Source organism: Podarcis melisellensis, assembly GCF_964234715.1.
Source record: "Podarcis melisellensis genome assembly, chromosome: 3".
Taxonomy (NCBI): Eukaryota; Metazoa; Chordata; class Lepidosauria; order Squamata; family Lacertidae; genus Podarcis; species Podarcis melisellensis.
Genome location: NC_138530.1, coordinates 65,577,950 through 65,605,748, shown reverse-complemented (window position 1 = coordinate 65,605,748; position 27,799 = coordinate 65,577,950). Strand labels below are relative to the sequence as shown.

The 27,799-nt window shown below is 41.6% G+C and overlaps 1 protein-coding gene and 1 long non-coding RNA gene across 8 annotated transcripts; one reads left to right on the top strand and one right to left on the bottom strand.

Moving 5' to 3' along the window:
- Nucleotides 1-977: 977 nt before the first annotated feature.
- On the top strand, nucleotides 978-22,835 carry LOC309366698 (uncharacterized protein). 4 transcript variants are annotated; one of them, XM_081905464.1, is made up of 12 exons: nucleotides 978-1,064; nucleotides 1,299-1,384; nucleotides 2,258-2,391; nucleotides 4,498-4,588; nucleotides 5,286-5,364; nucleotides 5,494-5,608; nucleotides 10,188-10,372; nucleotides 17,310-17,464; nucleotides 18,043-18,205; nucleotides 19,179-19,337; nucleotides 20,454-20,621; nucleotides 22,054-22,835. In XM_081905464.1, exons 4-12 carry the CDS (start codon nucleotides 4,500-4,502, stop codon nucleotides 22,252-22,254), a joined length of 1,314 nt encoding a protein of 437 aa, XP_081761590.1. In that variant the 5' UTR covers nucleotides 978-1,064; nucleotides 1,299-1,384; nucleotides 2,258-2,391; nucleotides 4,498-4,499; the 3' UTR covers nucleotides 22,255-22,835. The 4 variants fall into 4 exon arrangements, with proteins under 4 accessions (XP_081761590.1, XP_081761592.1, XP_081761591.1 ...); XM_081905466.1 differs by having other exon boundaries at nucleotides 1,012-1,064; nucleotides 1,299-1,353; XM_081905465.1 differs by lacking the exon at nucleotides 978-1,064 and having other exon boundaries at nucleotides 1,071-1,353.
- LOC309366712 lies at nucleotides 5,413-27,799 on the bottom strand. Of its 4 annotated transcripts, XR_014166846.1 has the most exons (5): nucleotides 27,678-27,786; nucleotides 17,281-17,391; nucleotides 8,599-8,743; nucleotides 6,118-6,269; nucleotides 5,413-5,529 (listed from the first exon to the last, which is right to left on the bottom strand). It is a non-coding gene; the product is annotated as an uncharacterized lncRNA (long non-coding RNA). The 4 variants fall into 4 exon arrangements; XR_014166847.1 differs by lacking the exon at nucleotides 8,599-8,743 and having other exon boundaries at nucleotides 6,118-6,249; XR_014166848.1 differs by lacking the exon at nucleotides 8,599-8,743 and having other exon boundaries at nucleotides 6,118-6,195.

Here is a 27,799-nt window from a genome sequence, read left to right as displayed (position 1 = left end):
TCGAGAATGCATTCCATTTAATGTTTTTATTAATGGTGGTTTGTGATAAAGATGAAAGGAAATGGGACCATAATGACACTAGAAATTGTGTGGAAAAAATAAATATGAATTTGACCTAAAAACTGTAATCTTCCGGGTGTTTAGTGTCTAGAGTTTGCAAATATATTTATAGTGGATTTTTTTTTATTTGCACGCTATTGGATTAAGATATCTCCTAGAAAACATTGAGCTAATAAAGTTTTGAAGAAAAAAAATATTGCCTTGATTTTTCATTGGGTTAATTTTATTATAGCAGTATTACTCTATATATTGTAAGCCACCTGGTGGACTTGCCTGGAAAAAAACAGCATATAAATATGAGCCTGGCTGTAGAATTATAATGTCTTTAAAGCTAAGTAGAGCTCGGAGGCAGGTATAAATATTCCCAGGTTTGCTTAGATCTCCTGTCCTAAACCAAGCACTGTTCTGATCCCTTTTTCTGCAGCACCTAGTAAGCATCGCCTACGGGTTAATCATAATTCTTAGTTATTTTCCATCCCGCCAGGAGACCCCCCAGGGCACGTTGCAATCTGCACTTGTCCACCTATAGGAGATGTGACTGGGTGAGATGTGCAGCCCTCGCTTTCCCGCGGCCAGCTTCCCATACAAGAATTTGTCGAGAGAGCTTTAACTTTTCCTAAGAAATCTTTTCGCTGGGAGAATTTCCACGTTTGCTCTGAAAAGTGAAAGCTTGGGACTCGGAGCAGGGCTTCGCTTAAGCCAGGGCTTGGGCGTTGGAAAGCCCTGCCCGATGATCCAGATGGAAGGGAGCGGTTTCCAGACAGGCTCGGAGCGAACCCACCAGCTGGCCTTTCGCCTGCAAGAAGCGAAAGGGAAAAGACTCGCAGCTGGCGTTCCCATGGCTCGCAGCTGCTCAGAGCAAGACGCGCCAATCAGGTGCGTCGCATTCCTCCAATCCGCGCCGCTGCTTCCCAAATGCGAGCCCGCCCCTAGGAAGCGCCGCTTGGCGGAGCTGTTTCCGGAGCTTGGGTCGCCATGGCTACCGGGACCGCCGCTCCGGCGAGGTGGTTCCTCCTGGGGCGCTTTCCTATTTGGGGAGCCCTCGGCTAAAGGAAAGGAAAAGATCTTCGCTGTTTGATAGGCAGCCGGTGGGGGCGGGGGCAGATCCTGCTCTCCCTTGAAACCCGGAATTTGGAGCGCCGGGGGAAGTTTTTTTGTTTAGTTCTTGTTTCACGTTGCAACCTTTGCAAACCGCTTTTGCACAAACTCTTGTTACTCGCTTGTTACTCTTCTTGCAGTGCTGGAATAAGCAGCTGCGCCGTGAACTCCCTGATGCCCACCTGCCTGAAAAGGGTAACGGATTTTTAGGACATGAATCGCCATGGTAAAATACAACCGTGCTTCTAACGGTTATAAAACTGCCCGGTTATATTAGCAATCTTAATATTTTCCTCTGTGTTTTTTTAATTACACCCCCCAATAAATACATCCTTGTGATTATACTTGCTGTAATTATGATTAAAATATATGTGTTTTTAAAAGCGTGTTTTTGTGTGTGTGTGTGTACACACACACACATATATATGTATATGTAGATACATATATATGCGTTAGTTTTTTAAAATGCAGAATGGGAAAGGAAGCAATTTTCAGTGATTATCCCTCCCCACTCTATCTCCGGCTGCACCCCCATCCCACTTTGCTCTGGAGGGAATCCTAACCCTCTAGACAAGATGAGGACTTCAAGGGGTGACTCTCAAAAAATCACTGCCTTTCCGGCTCCACTAATGGAAGACTTGCTGTGAGTTGAACACTTGGAGACATACCAATAGATGGATGGATAGAAAGATAGACAGATAGATAGATAGAAAGACAGATAGAAATACTTTTATCCAATCAGCTGCACTTTGGGACCTGGGATCGAATAAATACAGCCTTCCAGATCTCTTTATCTGGTCCCTGGGACTCTTCCCAAGCCACACGCCTTCTCAGACCACAGCTCTCACAAGGGCAGTTTTATCACTAGCATTGGGCTCCCAGAACGTTGCCTATGAAGAAATGTGGCCTCTAGGTCGAGTCGTTTCCCCACCCTGGACTTGACCAATGGAAAACTATGTACTGCGCAATTCTGTTATCAGTTTCCTGGGTGTAAGCCAATGGAACTTGCTCAGTAGCCTTGTACAGGATTGCACTTGTAGGTCTTTTAGTGTTGCAATTTTTATTTTTTTATTTGCTGAAATTTTATCCTGCTTTTCAGACCATTATTGCCTCCCATAGTGGCTTACATCAATACAAAGGAGACACAGACCCTGTCATCGGACTTACGATTTAAAAAGTCAAGACACCCAAGGAAAGAGGAGTGGTGGAAAAAGGAAGACAAGGGACAAAGCAGTGAGCTACAATCATTTATATTCAGTTCATGCCAGGCAGATCTCCCCTTGCTGGTGTACTTGCCTGAACAGCTGGTGAAATTCATCATCATGCAAGCATTCTCCTTCCCCATTGTGCTGTTCTGGGGGTTCTCCTGAGCAGATATGGGCAAGGTGTGGGAGTCAGGTTGCACTTGGGGTACTGGCTTCCACTAGCTCAACAACTTGGGTGAATCTGGCCCATTGACTCTTGTTCCTTGGCCAATGGTTGGAGCCAAAGTGTCATTTCCTTTGCTTCTGCCATCCCAGGGCAACTGTCAGCTGAAGCAAAGCGCTTGCTTGCTTCCTACATTCCTTCCTTCCTGAAAGAGCAATCTTCCTTCAGCTGCTCCTTCTCTGGCAAATAGATGGGACCAGGTTGATCTTCCCCTTACCTTGGTGCAACTTTCCAGTGGCTCTATGTCCATTGGCTGGTGGCAGAAGCCAGAGAGTATTTCCCTTCTACTTTCAGATAATTTGAGATAATGTGGAAGGTGTTTCACCCTTTCTTCAGTTTTTATTATTATTATTAAAATGATTTGGGGGGGAGTTGGCTTCACACTAATTTCAGCTTGCTTTTATGAGGTGAGAGGATCTGTAGTAATAAAGAGGCCAGGTGGCGCTGGAAACTGCTTTCTGAAACAACCACTAATTCAGTGCAGCTTTCCAATAAGGCCAACTGTCTAATGTATTAAAGTATTTCTGTTGTTCCCTTTCCCTCCCTCCCCTCCAGTTCTGTAATAACCTGAACAAAGAGTACCTTATATACCCATAGAACAGCTATGCTTTTATAGACTCCCTCCGTAACACTTTGTTTTTTAATACTCTGCATTGGCTTTATTCTGACTTAACCCCTAATGTCCTGTTCTGCTTCATTTCCAGCTTTGAGGTAAGAAGAACTATGGAAGGATAGCTATTAGCATACATATTTATGCACATATATGCCAGTGTCTTTGAGCCTATAAACAATACATTGGTGTAAAGCTTATTGATTATTGATTATATTATTTTTTCATGTAGAAGTGAAATATAAGGAGGATTATCATACACTTTTAGATCACTCAGGGTCTTATGTCCAGATATGCAGTAGTGCACATTCTCAGTTTGTAGCTAGGTTCCTTTAAAACCTGTTTGTGAAATATTTAGATGATTTATATTCAAAGCAATAAAATCAGATTGCCGTACATCTAAATACTTGAACTTAATTTAGCTGGGCTTTGTTAGTATATTCATTGTAGAACACTACAGGATATTTGGAGAAAGGTTTTCTTGAAATGGGACGCAGGTGGCGCTGTGGGTTAAAGCCTCAGCGCCTAGGACTTGCCGATCAAAAGATCGGCGGTTCGAATCCCTGCGGCGGGGTGCGCTCCCGCTGCTCGGTCCCAGCGCCTGCCAACCTAGCAGTTCGAAAGCACCTCTGGGTGCAAGTAGATAAATAGGGACCGCTTACCAGCGGGAAGGTAAATGGCGTTTCCGTGTGCGGCTCTGGCTCGCCAGAGCAGCGATGTCACGCTGGCCACATGACCCGGAAGTGTCTCCGGACAGCGCTGGCCCCTGGCCTCTTAAGTGAGATGGGCGCACAACCCCAGAGTCTGGCAAGACTGGCCCGTACGGGCAGGGGTACCTTTACCTTTTCTTGAAATACTGCAACTGGAACCTGTCTAGTTAATCTGTCAGGTATCATTTATATCCTTTACATACAGTGCACAGTTTCTGAACAATAAGGACATATCTCTCAGTCTTGATAACCTGAACTGAGTATGAGATGAATGAGTTGGAAAAGTGGATCAGTTAATTTCTTGAGGCAGTGTGTGCTCTGATGTGCACAAAGTTCTCCTCTTTGTGAGAATTTTCTCATTGATTTAAACAGAGGTCAAAGGGAATGAAAGGGAAACTTAGCAGAATGCATCATAGGTCATGTTCGTCATTTCATCAAAGTAGCTGTTGGAGAACATAAAATGTTAAATATGACTGTTGAAGGCAGATTGTTTCATAATAATATTTTTTTAAAAAAAATGCATAATAATGATTTTATTCTGCTTGATAATTAAATGTTCCACTAAATGAAAATTATTTTCTTTGGTTTTAGAAATGGATAATTCATCTTCAAGCATAGAATCTGACTACATCAAGAACCTCCAACAGCAAATTTACTTCCTTGAACTGGAAGCTAATTTTCTATATCCAGTACTATTAACTAAAAGCCAGTCTATTAAATAATCACAGGAATGGAATACAGGAGTCCCCCCCCCACCCATACACAAGGGTTACGTTCCTGGACTCTGCATGAATACGTTAAATCACATAAAATGGGGAGGGTACTATTGAGAGAGGCTGGAAAGCGGCTCTCCCTCAGCAGGTCCCCACATGCCTTTCCCCAGGTGGCGATGTGCCTTTGCGCATGCATGCCCTGTCTGCTTCTGGTGACCAGAAAGTTGAGCTGGGGATCAGTGGCTGGGTGGCTCCAAGTGCCCAGAGCCACTATGGGGCCTGTTGGTGCTCTCCCTGTTAGTCTTGAAAGTACGTTGAGTTGGGGCAGCGAGACATTTGAAGTGGCCATGCAAACTGTATTTGCCCACTCTTCAGCTCGCTCACTTTTTCTGTGCCATTTTTGCCTATTTCCTGCTTCAAATAATTTATTTGTTTCTTTGGTGGTGACACACACAAACCCAGTTGCGGGTGTATAGAATTCATATAAGTCGTGGTGGGGTGCCTGTATTGAAAAGAAATACTTCAAAAGAAACATTGGAATAAATTATTTTATTTCTATGTTAGCTGAATGAAAGCAGCTTGACAATTTTCTATTTTAAAATTCGACAGTTTTCTTTTTTAACATTAATTTCAAATTGCATTTTATCCTTAACTTGCTGTCATCACTCGTGATCAGGCTAAAAAACACACCAAACTGCAACCTCTCATTGCATCTGAAACAGAACAAATGCTGCAAAAGCTACAGGTATTTTTCTTTATTATCTCTCTAATGGCATAACCAGTATTTTCCAGTTGAACACTTAAATCTTGCTCCCTTAGTTAGGCTATCAATGTACTGTAGTAGTACTGTAATAATAATAAATATCGTTCACAGGAATTACAGTCTTATTCTGATGGCCTTCAGCTGGAGCTAAAGAGAAAAGAAAGTGGTTTGAACATACTGAAGACAGAGAGGGAACAACTTAGTAACCAGATCAACATGGCTGATGGTAATATTTAATTTTATGTTATTCCTGTGACCAGAGCTTTTTTGGGCGGGCGGGTGGGGGGGTTGTTACTCAAGGCTACACAGTACCAACACTCTTTTTTCCTAGAAAAAAAACACTGGTTAAAAGTGTGGCACTTACTGTAAGAACTTCATGGTGAGTACTGGCACCCTTTTATCTAGAAAAAAAAGCACTGCCTGTGACTGACATGCAGTCCTGGTGTCTTCTTTCACCACGTCCCTCAAAAAAATTATTTTTTATACAGTAAACAGTGGGAAATTCTGGAGGCTTTTAGCTTCTGAACACTATGAGTAAGGAAAGCCCTTGGCTTGATGAGTTGGCAATTGTGGGAGAAAGGACTTTTGGTAGACATAACACCCAGATACATATTCTATAAACAGAGCGAGCCTAAATTCATTTTCCAGAGACCAAGTGCATCTCCCAGTGCGTTTCCGAACACAATTCAAAGTGTTGGTGCTGACCAAGTCTTAAATGGCCTTGGTCCAGTATACCTGAAGGAACGTCTCCACCCCCATCGCTCAGCCCAGACACTGAGGTCCTCCTCTGAGCATCTTCCGCTGGTTCCCTCACTGCAAGAAGCGACGACATCTGAAGGCAGCCCTGTATCAGATATTTTATATATTCTGAAAGCCACCCAGAGTGGCTAGGGAAACCCAGCCAGATGGGTGGGGTATAAATAATAAAATTATTGGTGTTATTATTTATTTAGGTAACATTTAAGATAAAAGGGAAATATTATGTTAAAAAGTAAATAATCCAAATAGCCAATATCATTGAAGAAAGGCTGCAATTTTGATGAAGACGAACTGGTACTTTTCCTATTTAAATGACTGAATATTACCTTGGCAGAGGAAGAATGGAACATGGGCATCTCATATATAAACACAAAACCGACTGGGTTTCGGGTAATCTGGAACTATGCTGGATACATAATTTCCTTGTTAAATCAAACCTTTTTAAACCACTGGACCTAGTTCTGAAGAGCCAAGTGGTGCTTGATATTGATAAATCATTACACAGAAAGTGAAAGAAGCAAGATGTTTAATAGGGATCATGTGTAAATATAGATAGAAATGCTGCATTTTTGAAGAGTGGGGTTCAGGGTTCAGACTCCTTCCCATCCCATGCCATTCTTTTAAAAAAGAATACCACCACCACGTGGTCAAAGTGTGTATTACTACTTCAAATTATGCCTTCAGGATAAGTATAGTTTGTTTCCAGTGATGGAGTTTATTGATTATCCTTTCTGTAATGTAATTGTATTTTTGCATTCTTTAATTCTGTATTGCTGCCAATGGAAGGCTGTTTTCATGCCTAATTGTAGCTTGGGGGGGGGGGGGCGGGATCTTTGTAAAGAATGCAGCTGGAGAGGGAAGAGGTAGCCTTTCCTTCCCTAGCTACAATTTTCATGAAGATTACCTTCCCTTTGACAATTTTGCTTTAAAAGTTGTCTCTTTCTCAAGTTCACTGAGATAGCAAAGTTTATTTATTTATAAAACATATTTATATACGGCTATACAGTGTGTGTGTAATCAGTGCTTTACGACAATTATACATGAAATCATACAGTAAAAAAATGTATAAATTTCCAAAATCCGAAATCAACTTTTGCAGAAGAGTATTTTCTTAATTGTCAGCATAAGCTTGGCAGCATAGAAAAGCACAACATTGGTCCCTGCAGAAGGGTTGTAGGCCACTCCATAAGGAGTACAGCATCATGACTTATAATGAGCATGCTTTGACTACTGTTAAACTATATTTCAAGCCTTGATTGAAAAACAAGTCGTCTCCACAAACACAAGCATTTCATTAACTAGGTGATGTTTGCATTCTTGAATTTAATGTGTAATTCTGAATTTATCTGCCCTTTAAATACTATCTTTGTTTTTTATTTCTCTTTCTAAAAAGCAGCATGTATCTTTACTTTTGCTCAAGAAGTCTTGGGATTTCTTCTTGTTTTCCATTTTTAATACTACTGTTTAATATTCTAGTTTTAATATCATCGTACTGCTTGTTCAAAGATCTTTTTACACACTCAAAACTAGTGTTTTTCTTAAAAAATGGTTAGGGGTACTCTCATTTTCCTATTCCTATTGAAATACTGCCCCTCAATGAGGCCAAACTTAGATTCACAAAATGTTTAGGGGTAGGCGTACCACTGTGTTCCCCCAGAAAAAATGCACTGCTCAAAACCATAGTTTTATTTATTACATTTTCCTTTTGGTTTACATTCCCTACTCCCCACCTTCTGCACTATTAACTTTGATACATGTTTGAGTGGTTCCTGCAGCTCCTCCTGCCTAAGGCACTTCTTTTGACCTTTTCACTTTACTTCCATTATCCAGTTGAGCACTTCAGTTTGTATGATTTTAAGTGTCACACTATTTTGGTGATGTATACATTTCTTCATTGTATCTCCTTTCTTGAAATCATCTCTATCCAAAGACAGTTTCGGATAAATGGCTTTTCTTTCTGAAGCCTAAAATTTAGAATATGAATGCAAAATGCTGTGTTCTAACTGTCCAGTAATTCAATTCAACCCTTAGTTTGAATATCAACCTTGAAATTCCTCTGCTTTTCAGATTTAGATCTTTGAGCTGAAAAAGTAGGTCTCTAGCTCAAAAATGTCATGACTGATGTTGACTCTAATGCAAATTATCATCCCCCTGGAAACACAAAAGTAACACAGAAGAATGGTGTGGTTTTTTTAACTTCTTTCTATGATCTATAATATTATATGCAGTTGATATTCTGTATTATTATTTACAATCCTCCACCACTGGTCTCCTGCTTCCAAGCAGCCCCCTTGTTGGCACTGTTTTCTTTTTTTGCCTGCAGGGCAGACACCTAAACAAGCAACTTATTTTTTTCCCCAGCTTAGCTTTTTCTCCTTTGACAAAACTACTAGCCCCGTGCATTGCTGATACACCATCTACCCCTTCACTTAATCTCTTAACTGTTGTTTTATTTACCTGAGTTTGGATCATTTCTGTAATATATATCTTATTAAACTGTGTCAGTGGCTACCTTTAGCTGGCTGCCTTTGCTCTTCTGTTCTGTTTTTTTGTAATACTGATCACACCGGTATGCATTCAGCCTTTCTTTAACAAGGAATATCTGTATGATAATGGTTCAATGATGAAGACTTTTATGAGAAGTAGGCCAATAAAAAGGGGAGCAGGAATAGAGTGGTGTGATTTTTTTCAATGATGTGGGCTTTGGGAACAGTATCTCGAGAATTATACAAGTTACGATTCATGAAAATATAGTTACTTGACTGCAAGCTTTGTATCACGCTTTGAACTTCAATTTGTGCAAGCATGCAAGCTTTGACAGATGTCACTTTTTTGCTCACTTTTAATGAATTTCATAACCATCTCCACCCTGGACATTATAGTAATGTAGATCTGCATTCTGTGACAGAAAGAGAAGCTTTTAAGGTCTCCCTAAGGAGCACATATGGTAACGTGCAATACATTTAATGAATGTTTGCCATGAGTAGATCAGGCAGACTATTCACACACACACACACACACACACAAAGAGAAAGCCATTTCCCGTTCCTGGGGAAATGACGTTGAGGGCTGGGAGCATGTGCACAGCCGGGATAGCTCCAGCGCCATTGAGGGGTCCTCAGACATGTCATCCCTTGCTGACCAATCTGGATGGTCCGGGGGCATGGTGCGGGCTATTTAAACTGCCCACGACTGAGGACTCTTGCCCTTTTCTTCCTGCTTGCTCAGTTCTCCCTCCCTCCCTAAGGTTAGGCTCGTTATCTCTTGACTTTACTATGGACCTCAGTTGGTTGCCTGTCAAAGCAGCCTGGTAGGAATTTTTTCCACTTGGCAAATTGGAACCGGCCATTTGGTTTTTCACCTACCTCGTAGCAAATTGTCACACCTTTGTAAAGTTTGGCGGCTAGGCATTGGAGTATTTGGTTCAAGGGGAGGGGAGGTAGTGGCCATCACCCACCCCTCCTAATTCAAGGGTATTCTGTTAAAGGAATCCGAGGGGCATGGTCTCTGTCCAAAGCCCCAGATGGGGGGCTAGGGCCATGGCACGACCCCTAGCGGTGATCCTGAGGGAGTTCCTAGTTGATGTGCGTCAGCAGGGCTCCCCCTACTGGTGGTTAACCCTTCCAAGACTTCCTGTGAATGGGCAGGAGTCAGATATAGTCGTGTGGTTTCCAATGCCTAAGCCAATACCACTCATATTCTGTAACCAATAAAGTTGTGGCCTTTTTCACCCATTAACCCAAAATACTGTTTCATGTGTCTTTATTCCAACATCCCGGGAGGATTTGGGACCTTGTCACAGAAAGAAGTTGGGGGTCCCCGCTTCTCATTCTGAGCTCTTATGCTTAAAAGAAAGCAGCATGAAACTTTTGGATTTGGTTTCATTTCAGTTAGCGCTTCCTCAAATGGTGTATCAATTAATTTGACTATGGAACAATAGTTGGACTTCTTTTTTTAAATGTTCTATTTTAGGCTTTAGAAATAAATTCCTATTTATGCTAGCAATTGGAACTGGAATTTTACATTCTCCTCCCTTTCTCCTTTAGAGCGTCATTCGAAAGAGAAACAGGCTTTGGCAGAAGAAATCATAGCACCAAAGAGAAAGAAGGAACAAAATGACAGAGAGATCTCTGCAAAAGAGGTAGAGATACTGCGTGCTCAACAGGAACTGGAGCAGCAACAGATGAACCTGAGTAACACAGAACATACTATCCTTGTACTACAAGCAAAGGTAATCTGGTTGCTTTGTTTCTAGCAATTACTGCAAATACTAATACAGTTGTACCTCGGGTTAAGTACTTAATTCGTTCCAGAGGTCCGTACTTAACCTGAAACTGTTCTTTACCTGAAGCACCACTTTAGCTAATGGGGCCTCCTGCTGCCGCCGCGCTGCCGGAGCACAATTTCTGTTCTCATCCTGAAGCAAAGTTCTTTTTTTTTTTTTTATAAAAATTTTTATTAAGATTTTTTACAGATACATATTTAACAAACAAAATAGGTTTCATAACATCTTTTCATTCTATTGCGGACTCCCTCACGTCTCCCGCTTCCACTCTCATCATTAAAAACGAATTTTTCCAAGCAAATTATCATCTTGTTTATACTCTTAAGTGCAATGTTTAGGTTAAACTCAAATAAAAAATTATAATTTAATGGTAGACAGTTATTTCTGCTCTGGCTTCCTTGTTAGGATTCAACCAAATTACAATACTTTTGTAAATAAATCTTAAATTTCTTCCAGTCTTCTTCAACCCTCTCCTCTCCCAGGTCGCGGATTCTGCCAGTCATCTCGGCCAGTTGCATATAGTCCATCAGCTGCATCTGCCATTCTTCCAGTGTTGGTAGATCTTGGGTTTTCCAACTCTTAGCAATAAGTATCCTTGCCGCCGTTGTAGCGTACATAAAAAATGTTCTATCCTTCTTTAACACGTTCTGGCCGACCATGCCCAGAAGGAAGGCCTCTGGTTTCTTGGTGAAGGTATACTTAAATACCTTTTTTAACTCATTATATATCATTTCCCAAAAGGCCTTCACTTTAGGGCAGGTCCACCAGAGGTGAAAGAATGTTCCTTCATTTTCCTTACATTTCCAACATTTGTTATCAGACGAATGGTGTATTTTAGCCAATTTCACTGGGGTCATGTACCATCTATATATCATTTTCATTACATTTTCCTTCAGAGCATTACATGCTGTGAAGTTCAGCCCGGTAGTCCATAACCTTTCCCAGTCCTCAAACATAATGTTGTGCCCAATATCCTGGGCCCACTTTATCATAGCCGATTTAACCAATTCGTCTTGTGTGTTCCATTTCAGCAGCAAGTTATACATTTTTGAAAGTACCTTGGTCTTAGGTTCTAGCAGTTCTGTCTCCAGTTTCGATTTCTCCACCTGGAATCCTAACTTTTTATCAATCTTAAACACTTCCTTAATCTGAGCATAGTGTAACCAGTCTCGCACTTTATCTTTCATTTTCTCTAAACTCTGCAGTTTCCAATTGTCTCCATCCCTTTCTAGTATTTCCCAATATTTTGGCCAATTGGCCTCCATATTGGGTCTTTTTCGGGCCTTGGCCTCCAAAGGTGACAGCCACCTCGGTGTTTTGTTTTCTAATAAGTCTTTGTATCTTGTCCAGACATTAAATATTGCTTTTCTGACAATATGGTTCTTAAAGACCTTGTTGATCTTAACCTTGTCATACCATAAATATGCATGCCATCCAAATGCATTGTTAAAACCTTCCAAATCCAGCACATCCGTGTCCTCCAGAAGTAGCCAGTCTTTTAGCCAGCAGAAAGCTGCGGCTTCATAGTACAACTTTAAGTCTGGCAGGGCAAAGCCCCCTCTTTCTTTTGCGTCCGTTAATATCTTAAACTTAATTCTGGGCTTTTTGCCCTGCCAGACAAATTTGGAGATATCTTTCTGCCACTTCCGGAAGCACTCCGTTTTATCTACAATCTGCAATGTCTGAAACAAAAATAACATTTTTGGCAATACATTCATCTTAATAGCAGCTATTCGACCTAACAATGAAAGTTTCAGTTTTGACCAGCTATCCAAGTCTCTCTTAATTTCAGACCAACATTTTTCATAATTATCTTTAAACAGACTCAAATTCTTTGCTGTTATGTTTACCCCTAGGTATTTAACTTTCTTAACCACAGTTAACTCTGTCTCTCTCTGAAACCGTTCCGACTCAATATCTGTCAAGTTTTTTCCCAACACCTTGGTTTTTTGCTTATTTAGTTTAAATCCCGCCACCCGACCAAAATCCTGGATTAGTTGTAGTACTCTTTTCGTACTAGATTCTGGCTCCTGTAATGTCAGAACTAAGTCATCTGCAAACGCTTTAAGTTTGTATTGTTTCGCTCCGACCTGTATCCCTTCCACCAACCTGTCCCCTCTAATCGTGTTCAAGAGCACCTCCAGGACCGAGATAAATAGTAACGGGGAAATCGGACAGCCTTGTCGTGTTCCTTTTTCAATTTTAAACTCTTCTGTAACCACATTGTTAACTATCAGTTTAGCCTTTTGTTCTGAATATATTGCATCAATCCCATTCTCAAACCCCCGGCCCACTCCCATTTCTTTTAGATTCCCTTTCATAAACTTCCAGGATATGTTATCAAAGGCCTTCTCCGCGTCTATAAAAATTAAAACAGCTTTAGTATTTATGTCTGTTTGTAAAAGCTCCAATATATCTATAATGTTCCTTGTATTGGCAGACATATGTCTACCTGGGAGAAAGCCTGCCTGGTCTTTATGGATTACTTTGTTTAAAACCCTCTTGAATCTACTTGCCAAAACGTCTGCGAATATTTTGTAATCCACATTTAAAAGGGAGATGGGACGGTAGTTCTTAAGCTGTGTCTTTTCAGTTTCCGATTTTGGTATCAATGTGATGAAAGCTTCTTTCCACGATTCTGGCGCCTTCTTCCCCTCTAAAATTTCATTGCTGACCTCCATCAGTGGTTGTATCAAATAGTCTTTCAATGTCTTATAATACTTGGAGGTCAGCCCATCTGGTCCTGGTGATTTGCCCTGTTTCATATTTTGGATGGCCTGCTCAATCTCTTGTCGTGTTATTTTGCCATTCAGAATTGATCTATTTTCTTCTGACAACTTTGCCAGTCCATTTGTCTTTAGAAATTGTTTAATCGCTGCTTCATCTTGTGGCCCTTGAGTGTATAATTTTTTGAAATATCTCTGGAAACACTTTCTAATCTCTCCGGGGTTCTGGATACATCTTCCTTCAATCTCTAAGTTTGTCACTGTGTTTAACTTTTGTCTCCTCTTCAACTGCCAAGCTAGCAGTTTTCCACATTTATTAGCCGACTCAAAAGTTTTTTGTTTCATTAGTTTGATTTTCCATTCTATTTCCTGATTTATCAGTTTACAATACTGTGCTTGGTAAAGTTTGATTTCTCTCAGAATCGGCTGGGACTTCGGATTAAGTCTTAACTTCTTCTCCAACTCCTTGATTTTTTCCAAAATTTTATCTTTCCTTTCGTTTTGTTTCCTTTTCTTTACTGTGTTCTGTTGTATCAGGAACCCCCTCATCACGGCCTTACTTGCGTCCCAGATAGTTCTTTTTTCCACTGTGGTGTTCATATTGATCTCAAAATAATCCTTTAGGGCTTTTTGGGCCTTCTTAGTGATCTCCTGATCTCTAAACAGGCCATCATTCATCTTCCATCTGAAGGAACCGGTTGGAATCAATGTCATGTCCATTCTCAGTGCGTTATGGTCGGAGCATGTCTTTGGGCAGATTTCCACCTTTCTGATCTTAGGTGCCAGACCTCTAGTTATCCATATCTGGTCGATTCTTGTCCAAGTCAGTTGGGCTTCAGAGAAAAATGTTCCTTCCCTTCCCAAGGGGTTTCTCACTCTCCAAATGTCAATCCAGTCCATATTGTCTGTCATTTCAAAAAAGGTCTTTGGTAGTCTCCCATCTTTAGAAATTTTTTGGCTCTGTGACTTATCCATATTGGTTGATACAACTCCATTCATATCTCCCATCATAATGATGTTGTTGTAGTCCAGATAGTCCAGCATGGTCTCATGCAACTTCTTATAGAATTCCGATTTTCCTTCATTTGGAGCATAAATTCCTAATATCAGTATTTTTTCCCCTTGATGTTGTATTTCTATCGCCAAAATTCTTCCATGCTCATCTTTAAACAGAAATTTAGGTGAAAGGCTCTCTTTTGCATAAATTACCACACCTCTCTTTTTAACTGTATCCGAAGATATAAATTCCTGACCAAGTCTTTTATTTATTAACACTTTTCTGTGGAGCCTGGTCACATGTGTTTCCTGTAAGCAAATAATGTCCAAATGTTCCTTTTTTAAAATGTGAAAGATTTTTCTCCTTTTTCCTGGAATGTTACAGCCATTTATGTTCCAGCTCAAAAGTTGCAGAGACATCCTGAATATATCTGGTTATTCTTGCTGTGGGGGTACCTTATTGTCAGATTTTTGGGGGTCCGAGGGTGCAGGAACCCCCGGAGGTTCAGGCCCTGGGGGTAATCCAAGTCCCTTATGAAGATCTTCTCCGTGTGCCACCAAAAACTTGTCTCTATCCTCCGGCGTTCTAATTTTAATCTTCCTCCCTCTGAAAGTAAACGACAACCCTTGGGGAAACTCCCACCTGAAGATGATTGAGTTGCTCCTTAGCAGTTTTACTAATTCCGAGTAGTCTGCTCGAAGATCCAACAGCTGTTTAGGAATATCCTTATAAATTTCAATTCTTTTGTCCAAAATATCCAGTGACTTTCCGTAGTGCAGGCCTAGAATCTTGTCCCTTTCCTCCTTTGATCTCAATATTATCAAACAGTCTCTGGGCTTCTCCTTCTTTATAAGTCTTCCAAGCCTAAAAGCAGATAGTATTTTAAAGTCTTTTTCTTCTAAGTTCCAAAACTTGGAAAATTCCTTGGTAAGGAACTCAGTTAAGTTACCTTCTTCCACTTCTGGAATTGAGCGTATCCTTAAATTGGCCTCCCTGTTCCGAAGTTCTGTCATGGAAAAGTAGATCTGGTGTTCTCCTACTTGTTTGCTGAGTGGTCTTACTTCTTTTTCAAGCTGTCCCAATCTTTGGCTAGTGTCTTCCGCCAGTTTCCGATTTTCACCTACAGCCTCCTTCAATTCTCCAATAGATTGAACATTCTGTGCAACTTGTCCAGTTAGTCTATTTAAACTTTCTGTGTTTAAGTCAATTTTAGCTGATTGCTGGTCAGCCTTTCTGTCCAGAGCCTCCAATTTTTCAAAAATTTTCTCCAAAATAGTGCCACTTGCTCCTGAGGCCATATCTTCCAGTTGTAATTCCTCAGTTTCTCCCTCCCCTGATTGTAGCAGGGAGGCCGCTTCTGCCTCAGGAGGCAAAGTAGTAGGCAAAGCAGGCACAGATGATCTACGCTGTGAGACTGTCGGTAAAGTTAACGTTGTTTGTCTGGTTCTTCCCCTTTTTCTTGTTCCACTCATTCCAAAGTTATCTAAAAGCCAAGGTCAAACTGAATTGTTCCCATGAGAAAGTAAGAGCCCAGATGGTAACACTCAAACAGGAGGCCGGGAAAGAGAAAGTAAAACAAAGTCACTGCTGTAAATCCAAAAATCCTCTAGGTGGAGCTTAGAATGTCTTTGGGGAGGAAGTCCAATCCAATTGAAGTTAGTAAGTCTGAATTGATCTCCAAAGATCTTCACAAAGATAAGTTTTAGCAGAGTTAAAACTTAAAGCCAAACATTGTTTCCAAAAGTGCTTAGACCACAAGTGTTTCAAAGTAACAAATTCAAACTCAGTATGTTCCAAAGTTCAGATTCAAAGTATCCAAAGCTTGCAGGCTGACTGCTCAGTTACTCAGGCAGCTCCAGTACCTGGGTTTCTTACTTTTATTTGTAATCCAATAGATCAACAGAAGACAGGTACCCTTGTCTCAATGAAGGTCCAAAAAACAGCCACTTAAAGTCTTTAAATCAGCCAGAAACAACAGTTTAAATAGATGCCAGATCAGTCAATGCAAAAAATTACTCTTTGTCTCCACTCCTCCTGCTCTTTACTTTCAAGTTCAGTGTCAGCGGAAGACGGACTTCCTGTTTTTCGTCACTCCGCTTTCAGCCAAATTCACAATTTTTAGAGGCTTTAGAAGTATAGTGTCCAAATTACTCACGGGTTGTTGCTTTCCAAAGCTAGCAGTTTCAAGAAGAAAGGTCAGCGCTCACCGGCAACAGCGACGCGGCTTCGCTCCGTTGATCGCGCAACGACCCACAGCGCCGCTACCCCCTCCGCGGTCCGGAGCCCCTTACGGGGTCCCTTCGTCGTTTTAGGGGCTGCTTTTGGCGCCCGCCGGGTCTCAGGACCACAGGCTTCTGCTGCCTGTGGTTTTTCTGGATGGGTCCCCGCTTCGCCGTAGCGGGCGACCCGTTTCAACGGAGCTACCCTCTCCCGTTCAGGAGCTGGCAGCCATTGCCGTTCGCGCCGCCTCCGGAAGTCCTGAAGCAAAGTTCTTAACCTGAAGCAATATTTATGGGTTAGCAGAGTCTGTAACCTGAAGCGTATGTCACCCGAGGTACCACTGTATGATTATCATTGTAGTCTGGCAGAGTAGGACAGCAGTTAGATATCTCACACCAGAGGTGCCTGTATGATTCAGACAACAGTTTAGGAAAAGTGACCCAAAATGTCTTAAATGAGTCAACCAAGCAACCTGCTACAAGGGGAGGTCAAAGCCTCAAGACTGTTACCCAGTCTGGTTTGGGGGTTACACCACAGTTACGGTGATACTATTTCAGTCTCGTTGCTGAAAAGAAGGCCAGCTTAGGCATCTTATGATGTTGTTGGTGCCTAGAATTAGTCATCACCATATAAAAACAGATGACTGGTGTTGATAGAGCAGGCCATCTGTTTGGCTGTGTTCATACAAACTCAATAAAGCAAGAAGCCCCCTGTATAAAGCCTTCAGTTGCTTGTGTGTGTGTTTTACTCATGCTATATCTTTGGACTCTTTTTGGTGAAAGGATCCAGAAACTTCATCTGCATACATGATGTTGCTATCTGGGAAACTGCAGAATGGCAACCATTTGTAAGCCCCAAATATTGACACATATTCATGTAACCAGGTTTGAGCTGTGATAAACTATACTTACCTTCTTTCACCTGTTGAAATTAAATCAAGGTTAAGCAACGGTCAGAACAGCAGAAGGCGGTGGAGTTGCAGCTTTCTGAAAAGAGGCAGGAGTTATTGAAAGTTCAATCTGCTGTGAATGAAATGGAAGATAAGATCTTTAAGAAAACAGCAGCGATGCAAGAACAAATCACTCACGAACTACGGTATCAACAAATGAATCTGGCAGATTGTGAAGACTAGTTGAGGTTGCATTGTTTTAAATTCAGCAAATATCCACAAAGTTACAAGACCATATGCCCACTCATGCCTTTATTCATAATTAGTTGCATCCAAGTAGCCTAAAAGAAATAAGAGCCAATTCACTTCCAGCTCTTGACCCAGTCATGAAACATATTGTCTCCCATATGGAGGACCTGCCTTACAGTTTTGAAAACTGCTGTGATTTAGTAATACAGTTTCTGCTGCAGGAAAGAGAAAGTTGTCTCCTTGCAGAACTTCATTTCGTAGCCTGGAATTGGGTACCCCAGCACACAAGGGACCAGGCTCCATCCACGTGTTTGGAGAGCATGCTTATTAGTTGATTATTGCTCTTCTATTATAACTCATTCCTTTATCTGTTCAAGTTTTTCTTTGATTTGATTATTATTTTTTATTGTGGCGACTTATTTTACTGTGGATTTTAATTGTTGTGAAGCTGTGTTAGGAAGTTAGGTGTTCCTTGAATCAAAAAGCAGGATATAAATGATTGGATAAATAAAATGTGCATACATTTTCTGGTTAGGAATGAGATATCTCTCCTTCATCAACAAATACGTGAGAGAGAGCTACTAGCAGAACAGGATCGTTTCTTAAGAAGTAAAATGGTGGGTGATTATACAGCACTGAACAAGGAAAATTCTGCACTGCGGTCCAGGCTCTTGGAACTTACCAGGCAAACAAACATTGTAAGAAAAGAAACAATCTAACCAATTGATATAAACTATTTGCAGAAGATTGTACATAGGAGAGTTCCTGTTTTTCAATAGATTTGTGTGTGGAAGTTGCCAAATAATTATTTTTTATAGATCATTTGCATAAACCAGAAAATAGTTGACGAATAAAGAATCTGTAAATTCCTGAAAGCCACTGATAGAAGTAGGCCAACTGAATATTCATTCTTCCTCGATCTCTCCAGGGGTGAAAATGTTACTACTTTTAAAATACATCTATGTCATGCAAATTAGATTGTGAGATCTGGGTATAAATAATTTCCTTCAGTGTTTAAATAACACTCTGGGAAAATAATAATAATTATATAATATCCCTTGAGTGTTGAGCAAAAGCATAATGTTAGGACAATTCAGACACCAAGAAACAAGGAAAAGAAAATCTGAGTGACCTGAGTGTGTTTTCAAGGGTATTACATAGGAAGAGCTGGATACATTTATTCACTGCACCTGATTCTCCCGATTCCAAACAGATTAAAGACACACAGAACTTGTTTGGATTTGAAACTGATTCTTCATTTATCTTCATAGTAGACAAATATGGATGTGTATCCATTGTGAGTTATGCTGGCCAAAAAAACAGTCATGTAGCAGACTTGTGCTCTATATTTTTCCTATTACCTGCTTTAACCAATTTCATTTGTACAACTGGTTAGGCACTAAAAGCATGTGCCTCCTGAGTTGTCCTTTGTTATAAGTGCATGCTTTTCCAAACCTTTTGCTGGGAGCTTTCATTAAGGAAGCCAATTAACTAGGAGCTGTAGGAAGTTAAAGCCTGTGTAGGCAGACATAGGAAAGGGTCCAGCTACACAACTAAATTATTTGAAGGTTATTACTCCAAATGCCATTGATCAACTGCTGTGCTTTCAAGAACTGTACAAGATATGTAATTTCATGCTTAGTTCACCCTTGCTTGTATAACTTGCTACAGGAGAAAGCACTCAAGGAGGAGAGCTATACATCACACTCTGCCAGCATTGCTCAGTTTCTTACTTTGAAAGATCGTGAAGAACATCTGCAACAAGAGATCAAGAGGCACCAAGAACTCCTGAAACAGGAAAATAGCATCTTCCAGGATCTTGAGGATAAGGTTGTATGATGCTAGAGATTCTCTTAGTGCTTTATAATTCTGAAAATGAGCAATAGGACTCATTTCTTAGCAGGTTCATAGATCAGAACACTAATCTAGGCATAAAGGGATACTGAAGGATTTTTCTTGACTGGGTCAAACTGTCTTCTTTCTTTCTTTCTTTCTTTCTTTCTTTCTTTCTTTCTTTCTTTGGCAACCACTTGTGGCCAAGTAAGATTGTCTTCCATAAACATGGTCTTAACGGTGTGTCCTTAAGTGACTGTGGTGGCCAATTCTGGATCCACACATTCTTTCAGTGCAGATATAGGTTTCTGGGCGGGAGTTGATCACGGTGAGGATTTGCCAAATGTGCCTTCCTCTTAGCTCATTTTGTCCTATGTTCATGCTTCTTCAATTCTATTGGTAGCCTTTGGTAAAGGCTATTATCCAACTGGAGTACTCGCAGGCCAGTGTTTCCCAATTATCTATGCTCATACTGCATTTTTAAAGATTTCCCTCAAGAGCATCTTTAAACTTCTTTTATGGTGGTGCTGGTGGTGCTGTGGTCTAAACCACAGAGCCTAGAGCCTGCCAATCAGAAGGTCGCCGGTTCGAATCTCCGCGACGGGGTGAGCTCCCGTTGCTTGGTCCCTGCTCCTGCCAACCTAGCAGTTCAAAAGCACGTCAAAGTGCAAGTAGGAAGGTAAACGGCATTTCCGTGCACTGCTCTTGGTTCGCCAGATACAACTTAGTCATGCTGGCCACATGACCCGGAAGCTGTCTGCAGACAAACGCCAACTCCCTTGGCCAATAAAGCGAGATGAATGCCGCAACCTCAGAGTCCTCCGCGACTGGACCTAACTGTCAGGGGCCCCTTTACCTATTGTCCACCAGTATTTCGCTTTCAATTCTTAAGTTGGGAATAGAGTAGTTGCTTTGGAAGACATCTGAACCACATGACCAGTCCAGCCAAGTTGATGTTGAAGAATCATTGCTTCAACACTGGTGATATTTTCTTTTTCCAGTACACTGACATTAGTTTCAGAGACAAAACATTTCTGAAACATTTTTATTTTGATACTTTAGTCTTTTATTATCTCTCTTTCTGGTTTATTTATTGTTTGTGGTTTCTAACAGATTAGAATTTTGGAAAAAGGAAACACATCTTTTAAGTTAAGCATTGCAACAATGAGCAGTCGAGTAACTGAAGCAAGAGCCTTGTTGGACAGAGAGGAGCAGGACAATGTTGAACTAAAAAGAGACAAAGTTCTGCTGGTTGATCTTGCATCTAATCTACAGAACCAGGTACTCTTTTATCCAGTCTATAAAGAAGTTGCGGGTCTGCAAACAAAGCCATTTTGGGCTCAGTTGGAGCCCAAATAGATAATTGCTATGTATATATAAGAACATAAGAAAAGCAGATACCTCTGTGAATCCCACAAACAGGACATGAACATATTAACACTTGCTTGACATCCCCAGCAATTAGTATTCAGAAATGTACTGCTTGATACCAGAAGTAATATAGTCATGATGACAAATATGTAAATCATGTTATTTACTGATAATTTGGGGACATTTGCCATCATGAGCTTCCCTTGACAAACCCTACTTTATTTGATGATGTATGTGGTAGACAATGCATCATCGTTATTTATATAGCACTATCATTGTGTATGGTGCTTTACAGAGTACCAAAGGACCGTACCCCCAAGGTGGCTTGGAATGTAATACTTGACATAAATGAAATAACAAAGGGAAGGGAAGGAAGTGAAAGCAGGTGTAAGTGAGAGAAATACGCATTTCTACCATTTGTACACACTTTATGAAGTCTGAGTAATCCTTACATTGTACTCTTATGTGTGTTTATTTGGAAGTAAATCCTATTGAATTCTGTGGAAGTATTCCCAAGAAAGCATGCATAGGTTTGCAGTCTTACTATAAAGCACAAATATAACTGCAAACCTAATTTGCTTTTGCTTGTAAGCCTAGGGCCAAACTATGTATTATGCTTATGCATAACATGATGCTTAAAAATGTGATTAGCGCCAGTCTTTCCTCTTTAAAAAAAAGCAGCTGCAGGGAACCCAGTCTGGATTGCGACCACAACGTGAGGAAATTAACATTTTCCCAATGTACTTAACTAACCTTGCTATCCATTTGTTTCATCCATTTGTAGACCTCTTACTTTTTTCTTTGTAAGTAGGTCTCTTACTATTAATGAATTTCTAAGCAGTTTACAATAAGGAAAACCAAGATACATGATTAAAATATACAGATGTACCATAAGCCCAATTTCAGATGATTTACATTGAAAAATCCAAATGCATAGATACAATATCCATATCTATAATAACTATATCTATATAACTAAAATTGGAGAAAATTTCTAGGCAGCATGGTACAAATTCCCAATCAACATAAAGCACACTACTCACAAGCCTTTCCCACAATATTAGTTGCACCATCCATTCGAAAAACCACAGCAGCCATTCACCACCTGATACAGTATGTCTGTTTGCAGCACCTTTGGGGCAAAAGGTTGCTTGAGAGGTGATTTTCAGGAAAGAGGAATCCTCCAACTGTAGCAGCCCAGATCCACTGTACCATTTCCCAAGCACTTCCTTTTTCTTGTTGGGAAAGAGAAGAAACAGGTATTCAGTGTATTTTTTAAAAAATGTTTGCTTAATATTTGTTCCTAAGGAACATCTTTTCTTTCACAATTTTCTTTCTTTAGCTCATTGATAAAGAAAGCAGTCTTCTACAGACTTCCAATAAGATGCTGCAGCTGGATGAAGCAATATCAGCGTTAAAAACAAGGCATGTGTTACATCAGTCTCTTGAATCAGAAAAATGGGATAAAATCTCCAAAATGGCAAATTCCATGAAGAAACTCAACAAGTCAATGACAGATGTTGTAGTCAAAATGGGAAAATAGGAATCTGGTATTGTAGATGGGTTTTGATGTCTTAGAATTTTGAACACTGATGAATTTTAAACAACATTTATATGGTGTAATGTGACCTAGACAATTAATAGTAGAAATTGACTCCCCTACATTTCTACTGTTAAAGGTGTCTGCTGGATCAAAAGTTCTTTCCTCAAGCAGAGTGACACACTTGGTTTTCACCTACAATGTTTAGGGTTTTTAATCTGTTTTTGTAGACCATCATATAATTGAACATTTTGTATGCCCTCTTATATGTATATTGTGTGTGTGTGTGTGTGTGTGTGTGTGTGTGTGTTACTTTTATGGTTGTCTGTGACTTGCTCTTCAGTGCATCATATTAGAGCACCTTCCGATGGTAGTCTTAGCATATCTTAGTCGATATGGTCCAACTTAAGCATTTCCTTGGCTGGTTGTTTTATATGGTAATACATTGATCTTTATAATTTATATATAAAGTTTAAGCACTGATACCTTGCCAGCAAAAAGTTTTGGTAATCTGTAGGTGAAAATCCACTGGCTTCTATGACCCTTCTATGTTTATGTTTAAATGTGTCTGTTTAAAAATATGTTTTTTAAAAAAACCCAAACCCCACATCTATGGTTCTCAAATGCATCTTCATATTCCCACATAAATAACAAATCTCTTCTTTATCCCAAGTAGAAATGCAAATTGCAAAGGAGCCAACTTGCCCAAGAAAGCAATTAATAATTTATATTCCACAATAATTCTGATTCAAAACCAGTTCACAGGCAGATTTCAGGAAGATCATTACACATGTATAAATTGAAGGATGCCCTAGGCAGCTATATGATCTTTCACACTTTTATCTGTAAGAAACAAAATTAAGATGCAATACGAAGTTTGCAATGTGCAGTGTTACAGACTGCTTTAGGCAGTTGCTCATTTTAGACCCCCCCCCCCACCTAAGTAATGGTATGCCTTTCCCCTCCTTTAAATCAAGAAAACTCATATCACTCTAAACCAAGCATCAGCAAACTTTTTCAGCAAGGGGCCAGTCCACTGTCCCTCAGACCTTGTGGGGGCCAAACTATATTTTGAAAAAAATAAATAGATGAACGAATTAATATGCCCCACAAATAACCCAGAGATGCATTTTAAATAAAAGGATACATTCTACTCACATAAAAACACGCTGATTCCCGGACCGTCCACGGGCCAGATTTAGAAGGTGACTGGGCTAGATCCAGCCCCCGGGCCGTAGTTTGCCTACCCATGTCTAAACCCTTTCAAGGAAAAGGTCTTAACTATTTGTTCCAAGAGAAATCTGCAGTTATGCTATTGATATTCATTCTCTTAAGTGTATGTCCATGTATATGCCACAATCCAGACAGTGACTTGACATGAACCTAAGTAGGATATATGGCTTTTTTCCCTTGGGAAAAAAAGACACACACAACACAAAACATTTTTTTTAAATGCCACTATCACAAGTGGAGATTCCAGCTTTACATGTGAAATTAGTTGTGAGCCTTTGGGGATATAATACTAGTTTTCTGTGCTTTTCTTCATAGCAGGTTCATTGTTATTATGTTCTGAGCTTCATTGTTATTTTCCCCATTTCATCATATATGAGAAATTACAGATGGAATGTACTTGCTCAAAGTTATTCAGTTCACCTGAAGCTGATTTAGGATTTGGTTAAGTCCTTTAACAGATAGGAAAAAATGGATATTACATGTTCATATGTTTGCTTTACACATGGCTAAGGGTTGGTTAGGCCTTGGGAAATTTACAGAAATAATCGGAGAATGAGAAAAGTTGTGTGCTATCCTTTACTGATTTACTACATGGATTATTATTACTATTATGAATTAAATTTGTATACTGTCCTTCATCTGTAGATCTCAGGGCACTTCACAGCATAAAAATACAAGGAACACAAAGCAGTAGTTATCCTTACAATGAGATAGAGTGGTTAAAGGGATAGTTGCTCATGCAGGTGAGGATCACAGCTGAGCTTGGATCTGAACCTGTCCCAGATTCAAATCTGGCTCTCTGGCCACACCACCACCAATAATAAAAAAACTGACAAACAAATAATTTGTACCCTGCCCATCTGGTTTCCCCAGCCACTCTGGGCGGCTCACAATAAAATATTAAAGACATGTTAAACATTAAAAACTTCCCTAAACAGGCCAATGACTGAAGTTTCCTCATCTGTGCACTTATGTATTTGCATTAAACTAACACAGCCACCTTTCAGTCATAGCAGTAACAACATCGTTATAAAGACATACTGAAGCAGCAGCAGAAAACAGAAGAAACTGCCCAGCCGATTCCAGACATAAGCAGCAACAATGACTCTCGGAACTAATCAAGAAGGAAGATCTACTGGGGCAAAATTGCCTTCACTAACTTTCTAAAAGTAAAAACTGAGGGGATTTGGTGTGCCTCTTCAGAAAAGGAACTGCAGCTCCTTGCTAGCATGGACTCCCTCAGAGAACTTGAGGCGGGGAGGGGAGTATGAAGTGCAGGATGTGCAGGAACCAAAACAATCTCTCCCTTACAATCATAGAATCATAGAGTTGGAAGAGACCACAAGGGCCATCGAGTCCAACCCCCTGCCAAGCAGGAAACACCATCAGAGCACTCCTGACATATGGTTGTCAAGCCTCTGCTTAAAGACCTCCAAAGAAGGAGACTCCACCACACTCCTTGGCAGCAAATTCCACTGTCGAACAGCTCCTACTGTCAGGAAGTTCTTCCTAATGTTTAGGTGGAATCTTCTTTCTTGTAGTTTGGATCCATTGCTCCGTGTCCGCTTCTCTGGAGCAGCAGAAAACAACCTTTCTCCCTCCTCTATGTGACATCCTTTTATATATGGTGGCCCGCTGGAATGCGGAGTTAACCAGGGCTATTGACTGTCTGGCTCTGAAGCGCCCTCTCCGATTGCATGGAGCCCGGACAGCCCCGTGGTTTTCTTCGGAGCTGAGGGCGATGAAACAATCGCTGAGACGGCTAGAGCGTCGGTGGCAGAAAACTCACTCCGAATCTGACCGGACACAGGTTAGAGCTCAACGTCGAGCCTACCAAGTGGCGATAGCAACGGCGAAGAAGACTTTCTTCACCGCCTCTATTGCATCTGCAGAAAATAGTAGCAGGAGACTCTTTCAGGTGGTCCGCAATTTAACGGAACCACCTTTACCACCGGGGCCTTGTAAAGACCCCAAGATCTCCTGCAACGATTTTGCAAAGTTTTTTGCAGATAAAATCACTCATATTCGGAAGGAGCTAGACACCACCGTGGGAGCAGGGCTGGGGCGGGAGAGTGCTAGAGCCCTGTCTGGTCAAGTTGCATGGAATCGGTTTCAATCCGTTACCCCCGAGGATGTGGACAGGCTGCTTGGACACGTGAAACCAACCACCTGTCTCCTTGATCCTTGCCCATCCTGGCTAATAAAAGCAAGCCGGGAAGGGCTGGGCGATGGGCTCTAAGGGGTGGTGAATGCTTCCCTCTGTGAGGGAACATTCCCAGATCCGCTGAAAGAGGCGGTCGTTAAACCGCTTCTTAAAAAACCATCTTTAGACCCGGCCAGTATGGCCAACTATCGCCCAGTCTCAAATCTTCCATTCTTGGGCAAGGTGATTGAGCGTGTGGTTGCTGAACAACTCCAGGCACGCCTGGAGGATGCGGACCATTTGGATCCCTTCCAATCGGGGTTCAGGCCTCATCATGGGACCGAAACTGCCTTGGTCGCACTGGTTGATGATCTCCGGCGAGCTAGGGACAAAGGTGAGAGTTGTTTCCTAGTTCTGCTGGATCTCTCAGCGGCCTTTGATACAATCGACCATAACATCCTTCTGGACCGTCTAGAGGGGCTGGGAGCTGGGGGCACTGTTATACAGTGGTTTCGCTCCTTCCTCCTGGGCCGTGTTCAGAAAGTGGTGTGGGGGATGAGTGTTCAGACCCTTGGGCCCTCACTTGTGGGGTACCTCAGGGTTCCGTCCTCTCCCCCATGCTTTTTAACATCTATATGAAGCCGCTGGGAGAGATCATCAGGGGGTTTGGACTGGGTGTCCATCAATATGCAGATGATACCCAGCTCTACCTCTCTTTCAAATCAGAACCAGTGAAGGCGGTGAAGGTCCTGTGTGAGTGCCTGGAGGCGGTTGGAGGATGGATGGCGGCTAATGGATTGAGGCTGAATCCTGACAAGACAGAAGTACTGTTTTGGGGGGACAGGGGGCGGGCTGGTGTGGAGGACTCCCTGGTCCTGAATAGGGTAACTGTGCCCCTGAAGGACCAGGTGCGTAGCCTGGGAGTCATTTTGGACTCACAGCTGTCCATGGAGGCACAGGTCAATTCTGTATCCAGGGCAGCTGTCTACCAACTCCACCTGGTACGCAGGCTGAGACCCTACCTGCCCGCAGACTGTCTCGCCAGAGTAGTGCAGGCTCTAGTTATCTCCCGCTTGGACTACTGCAATGCGCTCTACGTGGGGCTACCTTTGAAGGTGACTCGGAAACTACAGCTAATCCAGAATGCGGCAGCTAGACTGGTGACTGGGGGCGGCCGCCGAGACCACATAACACCGGTCTTGAAAGACCTACATTGGCTCCCAGTACGTTTCCGAGCACAATTCAAAGTGTTGGTGTTGACCTTTAAAGCCCTAAACGGCCTCGGCCCAGTATACCTGAAGGAGCGTCTCCACCCCCATCGTTCTGCCCGGACGCTGAGGTCCAGTGCCGAGGGCCTTCTGGTGGTTCCCTCATTGCGAGAAGCAAAGCTACAGGGAACCAGGCAGAGGGCCTTTTCGGTAGTGGCGCCCGCCCTGTGGAACGCCCTCCCAGCAGATGTCAAAACGATAAACAACTACTTGACATTTCAGAAAACATCTTAAGGCAGCCCTGTTCAGGGAAGTTTTTAATGTATGATATTTTAGTGTTTCCTGGTTTCTATGGAAGCCGCCCAGAGTGGCTGGGGGGGCCCAGCCAGATGGGCGGGGTATAAATAATAAATTATTATTATTATTATTATATTTGAACATGGCTATCATATCACCCCTTAACCTCCTCTTCTCCAGGCTAAACATGCCCAGCTCCCTTAGCCGTTCCTCATAAGGCATCGTTTCCAGGCCTTTGACCATTTTGGTTGCCCTCCTCTGGACACGTTCCAGTTTGTCAGTGTCCTTCTTGAACTGTGGTGCCCAGAACTGGACACAGTACTCCAGGTGAGGTCTGACCAGAGCAGAATACAGTGGCACTATTACTTCCCTTGATCTAGATGCTATACTCCTATTGATGCAGCCCTTAACAGGGGTTTTAAAAAGCCATTCTTAGAAAAAACAGCGCGGTGCTTTCACTTTAACTAGAAGCCAGGCTGTTGAGTCATTTTTCACATTCCAGTAGTAGGTAGTACATGCAAAACCATTAGGCATTTTAAACGTACGTTTTCCAGCTGAAGGTCGTGCGCGCCTCCACGCCACCTGCCCGCCGCGGCGGAGAGAAACGTGTTGACCACCGCGCAGCTTGTCACGTGTATAAAAAGCGGCCCCGAGGGCGGGCGGGCGC